This window comes from Microtus oregoni, unplaced genomic scaffold (genome assembly GCF_018167655.1).
Source record: "Microtus oregoni isolate MIOR12 unplaced genomic scaffold, Mior012 000011F_ref0000422, whole genome shotgun sequence".
Taxonomy (NCBI): Eukaryota; Metazoa; Chordata; class Mammalia; order Rodentia; family Cricetidae; genus Microtus; species Microtus oregoni.
The window spans coordinates 18,769,735-18,783,550 of NW_024543070.1; the positions used below are offsets into that span (position 1 = coordinate 18,769,735).

The 13,816-nt window shown below is 42.7% G+C and overlaps 1 protein-coding gene across 4 annotated transcripts in view; it reads left to right on the forward strand.

The window, feature by feature from the left end:
- LOC121453333 (nucleotide exchange factor SIL1-like) overlaps positions 1-13,816 on the forward strand; it is a 267,151-nt gene that overhangs the window by 172,087 nt on the left and 81,248 nt on the right. For all 4 annotated transcript variants that reach the window (XM_041660023.1, XM_041660024.1, XM_041660022.1 and 1 more), the window contains one exon: positions 8,880-9,000. In XM_041660023.1, coding sequence (XP_041515957.1) covers positions 8,880-9,000 — 121 coding nt within the window. The remainder of the gene's footprint in view (positions 1-8,879; positions 9,001-13,816) is intronic.

The following is a 13,816-nucleotide window of genomic DNA, read 5'->3' on the forward strand; positions in this document are numbered from 1 at the left end:
AGGACCTGGCAGACCCGTATGGGATCGGATGTGTGTTATGTACATAGGGCAAAGCCTGTTCCTGATCAAATCTTGAGCCTGGAGGAACAATGAGGTTAGTTCAGTATCATCAGGTATAAATTCAGCAGTTTCAATATGTAAAATAACTCTTTCTGCGTATTGTGAATCTGTAACTATATTAATAGTTTCTTTAAAATCCCTTAGCACCATAAGAATGGCATATAATTCTGCCTTCTGGACAGAATTATACGGACTTTGTTCCACCTTATCCAAGTCTTCTGATTTGTAACCTGCCTTCCCTGATTTATTGGCATCAGTATAGAATGTACGGGCTCCAGTTATTGGAGCATCACGGACGATTCGAGGAAGAATCCAAGAAGTTCTCTTTATGAAGTTAAGCCGCTTGCTTTTTGGATAGTTGTTATTAATGTCTCCCAAAAAATTAGCACAAGCTCTTTGCCATAGTTCATTATCTTCCCATAATTTCTTTAGTTCATCAGCAGTGAAAGGCAGTATAATTTCTGCAGGGTCTATGCCTGCTAGTTGACGAAGTCTCAGGTTGCCTTTTATAATTAACTCAGAGACTTTCTCCACATAAGTTTTCAGTTTCTTACTTGGTTTATGTGGTAAAAAGATCCATTCCAGAATAATATCATCTCTCTGCATTAAAATTCCTGTAGGAGAAATTTTTGATGGTAGTATGACAAGAATACAATCGAGCTCTGGATTCACCCTGTCCACATGTGCCTGTTGTAATTTTTCCTCAATCATTGTCAGTTCCTTTTCTGCTTCAGCTGTTAATTCTCTGGGACTGTTTAAATCTTTATCACCATCCAAGGTTTTGTTCAAATGAATTATTAGATCAGGTGTTATTCCAATAGCTGGTCGTAGACTGGAAATGACTCCTAACAGTCTTTGAAAGTCATTAAGAGTCCGTAGGCAATCTCTCCTAATTTGTGCTTTTTGTGTCTTAATTTTTTGTAAACCTATTTTATAACCTAAATAATTAACAGAATCTCCCTTCTGAATCTTTTCAGGAGCGATTTGCAATCCCCATTTACGTAAAAGTATCTTTATTTCTTCAAACAGTCTGTTCAAGGTATCCATGTTTGAATCGGATAACAAGATGTCGTCCATGTAATGGTATACTATAGATTTGGGAAATTTCTTGCGTATTATTTGCAATGGTTGGTTCACAAAATATTGGCACAGGGATGGGCTATTTAACATACCCTGGGGGAGAACGGTCCAGTGGTACCTCCTCGAAGGTTGAGAATTGTTATAAGTAGGCACTGTGAAGGCAAATTTTTCTCTATCTTCTTTTTGCAAAGGTATAGTGAAAAAACAATCCTTTAAATCAATAACTATGAGAGGCCATCCTTTTGGTAATACAGAAGGCAAAGGAATTCCAGATTGCAGAGGGCCCATAGGTTGAATAACCTTGTTGATGGCCCTGAGATCTGTCACCATTCTCCATTTACCTGATTTTTTCTTAACCACAAATACAGGAGAATTCCTAGGGCTGGTAGATTCTTCTATATGTCCAGCATCTAATTGTTCTTGTACCAGCTGTTCTAAAGCCTGTAACTTTTCCTCAGCTAAAGGCCATTGCTTTGTCCATATTGGTTTCTCAGTCAACCATTTTAGAGGCAAGGCTGTTGGTATCTCTGAAGGGACATCAATTGCTTGTTCTTGTACAGCCCAAATGGCCGGTTTTCTCCGTTTGTAATATCTTTTAATATTATTCTCAGAAATATAGGCTCTAGATTTTGCAGGAATGTTAATTTTGGTATTCCATTGTTGTAATAGGTCACGACCCCATAAATTCATTGCGATATTGGCTACATATGGCTTTAATTTTCCTATTTGTCCCTCTGGCCCTATACATTCAACCCATCTCGTGCTCTGCCTTACTCGAGATAGGGTTCCAATTCCCAGGAGCTGAACATTTACATTCTGAAGAGGCCAATACGGATGCCAAGATTCTGGGGTAATGATACTTACATCAGCACCTGTGTCCAGCAGGGCAGTAATAAAAATGCCATTTACACACACTCTCAGTTTAGGTCTTTGATCATTTATAGAAGCTTGCCAAAACACACGTAACTTATCTTTCTGATCATTATTGCTTGTAACAGTAGGCATGGGGTTTCCTAATTGTCCTGATGAGGCACGTTCTCTGCAGAAACTGGATATGACTGAACCATGTTTGCCATGTGGGCCTGTGAGGCCCCCCCTCTCACGTTTCTCGACTGTATCAGGTTGCCTTGTCTATCTCTTGTAGACCTGCATTCATTTGTCCAATGTCTGCCTTTTCCACATCTTCTACATAAACCTGAAGGCTGAGTCCTCCTATTTCTGTTATTTCTAGAAGATGCATTATTATTATTATTTCTGAAAGATGCATTATTATTATCATTATTATTTCTGAAAATCCGTTGTCTACAATTCCTTTTCATATGACCCATTTTGCCACAATTAAAACATTTGGTATTCTGGTGTCTCCTTTTACCATTGGAAATTGCTTCTTCTACCCATGATTCAGTGCCATAATCAAATGTATCAACATTGAGTGTATGCAAGACCCATTCTTCCAAAGGCGCTGATCTGAGCTTTAAAGGCCCCAAAATCCTTTTGCATTCCACATTTGCATTTTCATAAGCCAAAGACTTAATCATTATACGTCTTGCTTCTGGGTCAGATATCCCTATTTGTACAGCCTTAGTTAATCTTTGTAAAAAGTCACTAAAGGGTTCTCTCTGACCCTGTTTAACTCTGACAAATGATTCCATTCTCTGTCCTGGGTCTTGTACCCTGTCCCAAGCCCTTAAGGCTGCTGTAGTACACATGGAGAGTGTGTTTTCATCCAAATTAGCTTGTTCCTGAGGATCAGAAAACGGCCCTTCACCTAGAATTTTATCTAGGGATATGTCAATTCCCTTCCCTTTTTCCTGCTGTTCTAAGAGTCTAGCCTCTTGCCTGAATAAGCATTTCCATTTCAATTGCGGTCCACTCTCGAGTACCACAGAGCTCAGCTGGAGCCAGTCCGAGGGGGTTGCTCTGCTTGTTGTGGCCCAAGATCTTAGCATCTCTTTAACAAAAGAGGCTTGCATCCCAAAAGTCATAACAGCCTGTTTAATTTCCTTGAGGTCATTCATACGGACAGGCTCCCATGTATCCTTCTTGATGACCCTAGGGTTTTTGGAACCAATCACCTTCTCTGTTGTTATTACTGGAAAGGCAGGTAGAGCTGTAGGTAGAGCTTTGTGGAAATTGTCCCGGAGAGACTTACCCACAGATGTAGTTAAAATTTGCCTTTCTACCCTTTGCTCTTCTTCATCAGAATTTAGAAATTCCTCAATCTTTTCAATTCTATTCACCATTGCCTTCTGCAATGTCTGAATCTCCTGTCCAGAATTATGTTCCAAAGCCTTCATTGAGGATTCTAAAGTATGAAGTTTGTCCGTTAGAGATAACATCTCATCTTTGGACATAATTTTTATGGCATAAACCGTGCCTTCTTGTATTGACAATCTTTCTGTCAATCTGTCATAACCTTTAGACAAAATCCGATTGTCACATTCAGCAGTTTTGATTCTCTCAGTTAATGTTTCATATCCTACAGAAAGGGACTGAATCTTATGGTCCAGATCAGCTGTTCCCTCTTCCATAGTAATGAATTTCTCCTTAATATCAGCCACTAATGTTTCAGTTCCTACAGAAAGGGACTGAAGCTTACGATCCAGATCAGCTGTTCCCTCTTCCATAGTAATGAATTTCTCCTTAACATCAGCCTGGAGAACTTCAAACTGATTCTTGAGAAGATTATTATCAGCCTGGAGAACTTCAAACTGATTCTTGAGAAGATTGTTATCATTCTCAATTGTTTTTAAGCATTCAATCTCTGCCTTAAGAATTCTGGATTCGTCTCGTAAAGACTTTATCATATTTCTATTATCAAACCATTTGGTGCCAATGAAAACTATGAATCCCAGAAGGATCCATAGATGTGGGGCGATAGACACCTTTTGTAAAATCTCCCACATGGTACAATAAAAAAAACTGTTAAATTCTTGAACAGTAATGTGTTCTGACATTTTATTTATAAAAGAAAAATTTTTTACCTGCAATGATCGATTCCTGCCAGTGGTGGTTTCTGTGTTTTTGGAGCCTGTCCTAGAACTAGCTCTTGTAGACCAGGCTGGCCTCGAACTCACAGAGATCCGCCCTTCTCTGCCTCCCAAGTGCTGGGATTAAAGGCGTGCACTACCACTGCCTGGCAGGCCTCAAACTCACAGAGATCCGCCTGCCTCTGCTTCCCAAGTGCTGGTATCAAAAGCGTGCGCCACCATGCCTGGCCAAGTCACTTTATATCAGACCAAATCTGACGCTGTGGCAGCTTTTGTTGCAAAACCGCAGGTACTTGAGCTTCTGCTAATTCAGGCAGTGGGGTTCCGCTGCAAAACTTAGCCAAGGCAGGCAGAATGGGCCTGTGTGGTCGGGTGTGTCTCAGACTCGGCACTGGGGCCCTGAGTCATGAACTGAAAAACAGCACCCGGGAGGGTGCTGTGTTAGCTAGTGGGCTACCCGCTTGAGTCGGGGGCAAAATAGCCCGACGTTGGACGCCAAAATGTAGCGGCGTAAACGAATGCAGACAGATTGTAAAAATATATATAGTTTTAATGTAGAAATAGACTTACAGAACCACCGTTCCCGCGGAGACCAGGAAAGCAAAAGAGACAGCTGGGAGCATGCTCGCCAAATTTATAGGCAGACATTAGCCCGAGGCGAACACGCCCCCTAAGGGGCGGGTCTTCTCCCTACAATAAACATTAATGTTTTATTAGTAAAAATAACTCTTCACATGATATGAATGTCTTTGCTTTAGTGAAAGCTCTCAGTCAAAAATTATTTCTCTATATATATTAAAATTTTTACTCAGCAAATAATCATTGAGCATTCACTGTATACTGAGCTATGAGGTAATCCCTAGGAAGAAAATGGTGAACATATAATCAGATAAACTTTAAAACTTATAAAATATTCATGTCGTAACATGGTTGTTGTGCTCTGAAAGCTCTTGGTAGACAGATCTGACCTGAGGAAGCAGGTTGCTGCTCGGGCGGGTGACGGCCCTTAGCTAGAATGCAGACGTGAGGCAGAGGCTGGCACTAGACAGCATTCCAGGCAGTGAGAGCAGAGGTGAGATGCCCTCTGATAGGGGATAGGTTCTTTCATGGGGAGAAGGGGTGGACAGGGCTGAAGAGGGGGGCACTGGTGTACCTCACAACTAGGGTAAGGATTTTCTCTTTTCTCCTAAGAACAATAGGAAACATCTATCTGGTTTGAAGCAGAAATTGTATTTATTAATTCTCTCTTTCTAACTCCCTGCCTAGCCCCCCCCCCCCCGCTCTCTGTCCCTCTCCCCCTCTCTCCTCCCTCTTCTTTTTGTCTACACACACACACACACACACACACACACACACACGGAGAGAGAGAGAGAGAGAGAGAGAGAGAGAGAGAGAGGGGAGAGAGGAGAGAGAGAGGGGAATGGGGTGGAGCAAGCCTGTTGGAAAGTTATGGTAGTGTCCAGACCAAAAATATGGTGATAGTCTGGATAAAAGCAATAGTGGAAAGATGGAAGAAAAGATTTGTTTTATTCTTGGGCTTTTAATTTTTCTTCCTTTTAAAGAATTTATATTAACCACGTGGTGGTGGTGCTCACCTTTAATCTTAACACTTTGGCAAGTGCAGGTGGATCTCTGAGTTCAAGGCCATCTACAGAGCAAGTTCCAGGATATCCAGGGCTATACAGAGAAACCCTGTCTTGGAAAAAATCAAAATAAATAAATAAGTACACAAGCAAACAAATAGATTTTATTAGATTTATCACCCAGGCATGATGGTGCACGTCTTTAACCCCCACACTCAGGAGGCAGAGGCAGACGAATTTCTCAGTTTGATGCCAGCCTGGTCTACATAGTGAGTTCCAGGACATTCAGAGCTACCTAGTGAGACCCTGTCTCATAAAACTGAGTGGGGGAAGGGTGGAGAGGAGAGACAGATAGACCGAGACATAGCAGAAAAATTGGACAGGTTTTGGAGATGGCAAAGCAGATGCGTATATCACAGGTGGTCTGGGTAGTGCACAGCTGGAATGAACTGTGCGCTATTTCATGGGCTTCCGATCTCTGTAATATGCACCCAGGAGAGAATATTCTGTTTGCGTTGCTAGTTTGAGGTCTCTCTGAGTGAAGCACCTTCTCTCCCTCGTTGTTCAGGGAGGAGAAAATAAAGAATTATCTGTTAGGAATAGAAGTTGCCTGACCTTTTTCAGGAGCCATCTTAGGCCATTAGGATTTTTGTTTGTTTTTAGTTTTTCCTTGTGACAGAGTCTCACTCTGCAACCTATACTGGCCTAGAACTCATTGTGTAGCCGGGCTCGCCTGGGACTTACGGTAAGTCTCCTGCCTCTGCTTCACAAGTGTTGGGATCATAGGTATGTGCTATCAACTCAGCTCATTAGCGTTATGTCTCTGTTCCAAGAGAGAAACCAGGCCTTGTATAGAGCAGCAATGTGAGCCCACACTCCTTCCAGTGCTGTGGCATAGCCTTCCCCATGACCTTCCTGGTGCTATGGTCCAGCCTGACGAAGACTTTGCACACAGGGTCCTCTCATTTAGGAGCCCCCCCCTCCCCCCGGTGTGTATCCCAGCGATCGTTTTTAGATGTACTGCAGGTTCTGTGTATTTCAGCCAGGGCTGCAGCCACTCCTCTTTGCGGTGGGGTGGCAGGACAGAAAGGACACATCTCAGTATGATGTTTTCTAGTTCCTTGGTTGGAGGCAGAGTGACTACAGTAACCCAAGAATCTGCCGCAGTCCTGCTAGCATTGAGAACTGTGAACTCTTCTCTGTTCAGTACTCTTTAGTCTCTGGGTTCCTGTGATCAGCCTGAGAGAGCTTGGGCTATGTTTTTGGTTTTTTGTTTTGTTTTTTTTCTTACAAAGATTTTTTTTTTAAAGATTATCACTTTTTTTTTTAAAGGTCTTATTATGTAGCTCAGGGTGTCCTCATATTGAGTACTCAGGGTAGCCTCAAACTCAAAATCCTCCTGCTTCATGCTCTAAGTATTGGGATTAGAGCTATTACTACCATGCCTGTTTTCTATTTTGTGCTCCTGAATCAAACTCAGCGCCAATACTCACGACCATCTCTGGCAAAGAAAACAGGCAAAGTCCAAGTGTCAGAATTAATCTTTTTTTGTGTTTTTGTTTTTTTTTTTGTTTTTGTTTTGTTTTTTTGTTTTTTTGTTTTTTTGTTGTTTTTTTTTTGATTTTTCGAGACAGGGTTTCTCCGTAGCTTTTGGTTCCTGTCCTGGAACTAGCTCTTGTAGACCAGGCTGGCCTCGAACTTGTGTTTTTGTTTTTAAAGAAAAATACTTATTCCTTTTATGCCGTTATCTTCTGAATGCCAGGGTTAGAGGTCGGTGCCACCACTCCCAGATTTAGAGGCATCATTTTCGCTTCAAATTTCCTGTCTCCAAAAAGCTCCTTCTATGAATTGTCAGTCCTTCAGCCAGGGACAGTAATCCTTGTGCTGGCATGCTGGATGTTTTGGTACATGCCTGTAATCCCAGGATTTAGGAGGCTCAGGCAAGAAAATCAAGAGTTCAAGTCCAGCCTGGGCTACATAGTGAATGCTAGGCTATCTAGGTTACAGGGTAAGAACATATCTATATAAACACACACACACACACACACACACATATATATATATATATGTCATTTTAAAATTATTTTTATTTATATATAGTTTATATGTAGAAAGATTATTTTGGTGGTGTGGTATGTAATAGTTGCCTGGTAAATGCATTTTCTCTGAATGACTGGATGAATGAGTATAATGTTCTATTTGTAGTACGTGATATTGGCATAGTCACTTGTAAACTATCCCTGGGTATTTTGTGCATTGCATACACATAGTCCATCCTTTGACAACGCTTGTTTCCCCAGCTAATGGATCTGTTCCTCTGAGATAAGTAAGTGGGCGTAGTTTTTCAGTTTCTCTTAGCTCTGCTGCCTGCTTCCTTGGTTACTATATCTTTCTGCTTTTTCTTTTTTTATGTAGGGTTTCTCCATGTAGCCCTGGAACTCCCTCTATTGACCAGGCTGTCCTCAAACTCAGGTCTGCCTGCCTCTGGCTCCAGAGTGCTGGGACTAAAGGCGTGTGTCACTATGCCCATCAGATCCCTTTTTCTTATTCATAAGTGTTATGAACCACATATTTTATGTACCAAGCTCTAGCATTCGGCCTGGGGAAATCCAAAAGGAAGAAATACAGTTTCTGTGATCAGGGAAAAGAGATGCAAAAGAGCCCAGTCTTAAAAACGAGGGTGATGAGCTACCAAGCTTGCTAGCATTCTGGGATGTCTTGGATGGTGTGGGACTTTCAAGGGAGGGGCAAGAAGGCTGTTACAGAGAAAGACAATAGTGTCAGCAATGTCTTGATGATGGTTGAGGGGTTACCCGCTGTTTGCCCACTGCAGACAACAACAGAGCTTACTAGCCTTATTCCCAGAAGGTACAAAGTAAATGTGATTATCACATTCTGATAAGCAGGTGTTGATCTTAAGATTGCGGGTCCTTTTGACCACCTTACCTTAATGTCTTATAGATTCTGTTAGAGAACAGTGGAAAGAGTCTGTCTGAGTGAGTGTGGGATCAGGACGCAGAGAGAGTTGGGTCAGAGAAGTAAACTGGACATGGTATTCTGATCTTCAGAAACTGCTTGGTCCTGTCGGTGTGTTAGCCAGCCATTCCATCCACTGTCCTGCCGAGTTTCCTGTATGCCATGCAACCTTTCTCTTTGTGACTTTCAGGTCAGGCTGTTCCTGCAGGATCCCATGTGCGATTGAATCTACAAACTGGAGCAAGAGAGGTGAAACTCCAACAAGAAGACAAATTCCAAAATAATTTAAAAGGATTTAAAAAAGGCAAAAGGTACTGTATTAGTCCTAGGGACTAGGAGACTTAATGATGGCATTGATTTGGAAATACTAGCAATGTTACCTAATTCAAGTGTGGATTTGTTTCTCTGTGTAGCCCTGGCTGTCCTGGAACTTGTTATGTAGACCAGGTTGGCCTTGAACTCAGCCCAGATGTTCTTGCCTCTGCCTCCCAAGTGCTGGGATTAAATGCGTGCTCCATGACCAGCTATGTGTGTTACAATTTTTATTTGAAATTTAACACTGTAGAATTTATGATTAAAATTGTCAGGGTTTATGGACATTTACTTCACTTCTTTGGAAAGAAATATCTTGGAAAGAAAATAGATGCTGTAGAGGAATACTTAACCTGTCTTAAAAGTGAAGCTGTTTCCCCAGTTCTTTAGGGGAACCCACTTGAATCCCAGCAATTCATGTGCTGATTAACGATGAGTCATCTGTTCATTAAAACAAGCCTGTTAGGCCTTCTGCTTTTCGGTGATATTCCCTTGGTGAACAATAAAATTGCCTGTAGAAGTCTAATTCAGACTAACTTCCCTCTCGTTAGCAGGGTTAAAATAAGCTTTCCCGTAGTGTGTGAGTGGAAGCTACCGCAGTCCCAGTGTTTGCAGGATTCCTAACTTTGTAATAACCAGTTCGAGCGGTTTGATTTTAGAGAATTAACAGTTTCTATTTTTCCTGTTAATTACCTCGAATTAACAAATTTTCCTTGCTTGGTATTTCCTGAAAGAGAGGAAGGGAAACTTAGGCCTGGGTGGCCAGGATTAATACCCCTTAATATTAATATATAGCACAGGGACCAGACTTGCTGGGACTGCTGCCTGTCTAGGTATGGCCAGTGAGCCAGGGTGGTTCTTATTTTAATAGTTAGAAAAACCAAAAAGAACATTTAATGATTGTGGAAATTATGTGCAATCACATGGCAGTTCTTTACATGTCGTCTATGGCTGCTTTCTTGTTACAGTGGTAGAGTGGAGACGGCACAGAGCTTAAAATATTAACTGGCTATCACTTGTAGCTTGTGGACCCTGTTCTGAAAATTATTTGGAATTAATCTTGATTAAATAGATCCCATTCAGTTTTTTGATTATTACTAATTTAACAATTTTTTTTGATTTTTTTTTTTCAAGACAGGGTTTTCTCTGTAGCTTTGGATCCTGTCCTGGAACTAGCTCTTGTAGACCAGGCTGGCCTCGAACTCACAGAGATCTGTCTGCCTCTGCCTCCCGAGTGTTGGGATTAAAGTTTTTTGCCACTACCACTTGGCTTAATTTAACAAATTTTACAGTTATATGTAAACTAGAAAGGGTTGTTAGAGACCTGACTCTCCCTCCCTCCTCTCTTCCTCCCTCCCTCCTTCTCTCTCTTTCTTTCTTTTTTTGAGACAGGGTTTCTCTGTGTAGCCTTCACTGTCCTGGAACTTGCTCTATAGACAAGGTTGGCCGTGAACTCACAGAGATCCACCTGTCTCTAATCTCCCAAGTGCTAGGATTTTGTCACCACTACCATGCTCTTTTTTTCTTTTTGTTTCAATTTAAAAAAAGTGTCAAATGTGTGTTTGTATGTGTCAAACATGTGGGGTGCCTGCAGAGGCAAGAAGAGGGTGTCATTTATCTTAGAACTAGAGTCACAGGTGGTTGTGAGCCACCCAACATGGGTGCTGGGAACTGACCTCAGGTCCTCTGGAGGGGCAGCATGCTCTCTTAATTGTTGAACCATTTCTTCAGCTCTATGACCTTTCCTTGACCTACCACCTGACTAAAATACCATTAGCTGGTCCATGTCCCTGTTTAGTCCAGTGCCACTCATAAACCCTACAAAGGAGCATGGACAGTTTTTACAATTAGGAGATTCTAATTTCCATTAAAATGGAGGCATTTGTCGTCATCACAGACTAGGAAAGTTCTTTCTTCTTCCCTATCTCTTCATATAGGCCTATACTTGTGGTGGCCCAAATCATACAATTCTTTCTCACAGCCATATAGGAATAATCATGTAACTGTTGTACAACCTGCTAACCTTTCCCACCTCCATGTGTGTGCACATGCTTCAGTGTGTCGGTCACGGTACATGGAACTCTTCGCTCACAGCTCGTCCAGTTGTTATTTTTTAATGAAAAAGCGAACCTCCTCTTTGGCTTAAGAATTGAGAGCTTCTGGTTTGTTGTTTTGTGTGCTCCACCCTCCCGCCCTGGCTGCAGGTCATCAGTAGGAGCACTCACTGCTCAGGTCATCAGTAGGAGCACTCACTGCTCAGGTCATCAGTAGGAGCACTCACTGCTCAGGTCATCAGTAGGAGCACTCACTGCTCAGGTCATCAGTAGGAGCACTCACTGCTCAGGTCATCAGTAGGAGCACTCACTGCTCAGGTCATCAGTAGGAGCACTCACTGCTCAGGTCATCAGTAGGAGCACTCACTGCTCAGGTCATCAGTAGGAGCACTCACTGCTTTCTCTTTGCTCCTTTTAGAGCAAGTCTCGACCCTTCCACGGGGTCACTTACCAGATATCCTGCATACCAGATTCATAACAATAGTAAAATTACAATTATGGAGTAACAATGAAATAATTTTATGGTTGTGGTCACAACATGAGACACTGTCTTAAAGGGTCACAGCATTAGGAAGGTAGAGAACCACTGTCCTAGAGCAAAAGCCTCTGTGGTCTGTAGAGACACCATAAGGAGGAGGAACTCTTGTTCCTACTTTTTCCTCTTTGCTTTTCCCCTGTGGACTGTTACTGAGGGCTTTGCCCTAGAATGGGTCCCAGAGTATGCTCAACATTTCCCTTTCTCTCTCAGCTGTTGCAGCCTTCTGGACAGATCCTCAACCAGCCTCCTCTACTTCACGGCATCTTCCTGGCTGTGGAGCAGTGCGTGGCCTGGAACAGAGGCTTAAGAGCCAGCATCCTGAAATGGGCAGTGTTTTGGATATCTGATTATTGTGCAGTGGAGGACAAGGCCTGCCCCTTTCTATCAGGTTGTTCAGATGAGTCACTGAACTGGAGAACGAGGGAGCCACGCCTGTCCACTAGTCCTGCTGGTCATGTTGCTCCTCAGAGCCAGGAGCCTGTGGGTGCTAAGCCTGGGGCAGAGACTTAGGGCTGTCTCAGAAGGTACTCTTGGCACTGCCTGACTTCAAGAATCTTTTTAGGCATAAAAGTCATCCTGTCAGCATCTTCATAGACAAGCATCTCTTTGCCCTGGAATCTTTTTGGAACTTCTCCTGTGTTAGAGGAGTAAAGGACAGACTCCATTCCATCTGAGCTGTACCGTCTTGGATTGGGCATTTGCCATGCTGCGGTATGGTATAGTGGTGAAGAGACGAGCCAAGGCCAAGCTGTTTACCTGCTGTACTAGTTCGTTTCACAGAGACCTACTGAATGCCTGCGTGACTGGCACTGGGGAAACAGTGAGAAACAGACAAGTGGTAGCCTCCATGAGGGGAGTGGAGGCCATGTGGAGGTTGACAGGCAGAAAACCAAGAAAATAAACATATGAGTAAGATAATTACAAATTATAAGTTCTAGGGAAGAAATGAGCCAAGGTAATGAGTCTCTGCAGCAGACCATGTTAGATAGGATGATTTGGGAAGGAAGACCTCATCAACACATTTGAGCTGAAAGCTAAAGAAAGAGAATTTAAATCCTACAAAGCATTCTATTTGTAAGTTTGGGGGTTACAGCATTTCAAGCAGATGGAACAGAAAGCAGAGCCCCAGGCTTTGTCAAGTTTGAGAAACAGAAAAATGACTCAGGTGGCTAGAGAGGAAGAGATGCTGGGAGAGACTGGCAGAGGTGAGGATGGGGTAGATGTGTGGGGTGACACAGTGTATGGGGTGTTGGGGAACATTCTGAATGCTCTCCGTACACCTAGGTATAGTAGAAAGGACTAGAGCATTTTAGGTAAGAGAGTGGCATAGTATAGCTTAACAGAATAACCATAGTGTCTGGATAAGAGATTGAAACTAGGGGAAGAAGCAGCAAAACCCCCCAGGACACCATTTCAGTAGGACCAGACAGGGCAGAGTGGTAACTAAGTCCAGGGCATCACAGTGCAGAGCGGGTGAATTTGGAGTTAGTTTGGAAGTGCTGCCACAGGACTTGTGGATGGCTTAGGGTAGAGGCTGAAGAGTGGAGAAAATTTGGAATACAGCCTCTTTCTGGGGCTTGAGCCACTGAGCACTTAGAGGTGCTGTTTTTTGAAATAGAAAAGTTGCAAATGAACTAGATTTTTTAGAGACAAGTATCATGAGCAATATTTTTTATTAACTGAGTGTGAAGTGTGTGTTAAACACCTGAAACTCACTTGGATGGGCTAGCTGGCTGGCTCAGAGGGTTAACATGCTTTCTGCCAGGTCTCATAACCTGAGTTTCATCCCTTGGGGCATGGTGGAAGGAACGTACCAGAACCGACTCCTGAGAGTTGTCCTCCAGCTGCTGCGTACATGCTGGGGACCACACCCGGACCATAAGTAGATAAATATAGGTGGATTTTGTTTTTGTTTGTTTTTGAGCAAAAGACCTCTGAGACCAAAGATGCATCAGTTAGTACACCAGTCCGTTTCCCCTTTGCTGTGAGTACACACTGAAAGAAATAACTCAAGGAATTCCTTATTTGGACTTAAAGTTTCAGGAGCATCACACCATTATGATGGGGAGGACATGGCAGAGCAAAGCCAGTCACAGATACAGGAAGACACAGCCCTTGCTTTGGACAGGGCCTCATGATGTAATTGCGACGAGAAATGCCTTTACAGGTATACTTTACAGATATGCTAAATTCCCTAGGTATCTCCCCCATCTATTTTATATC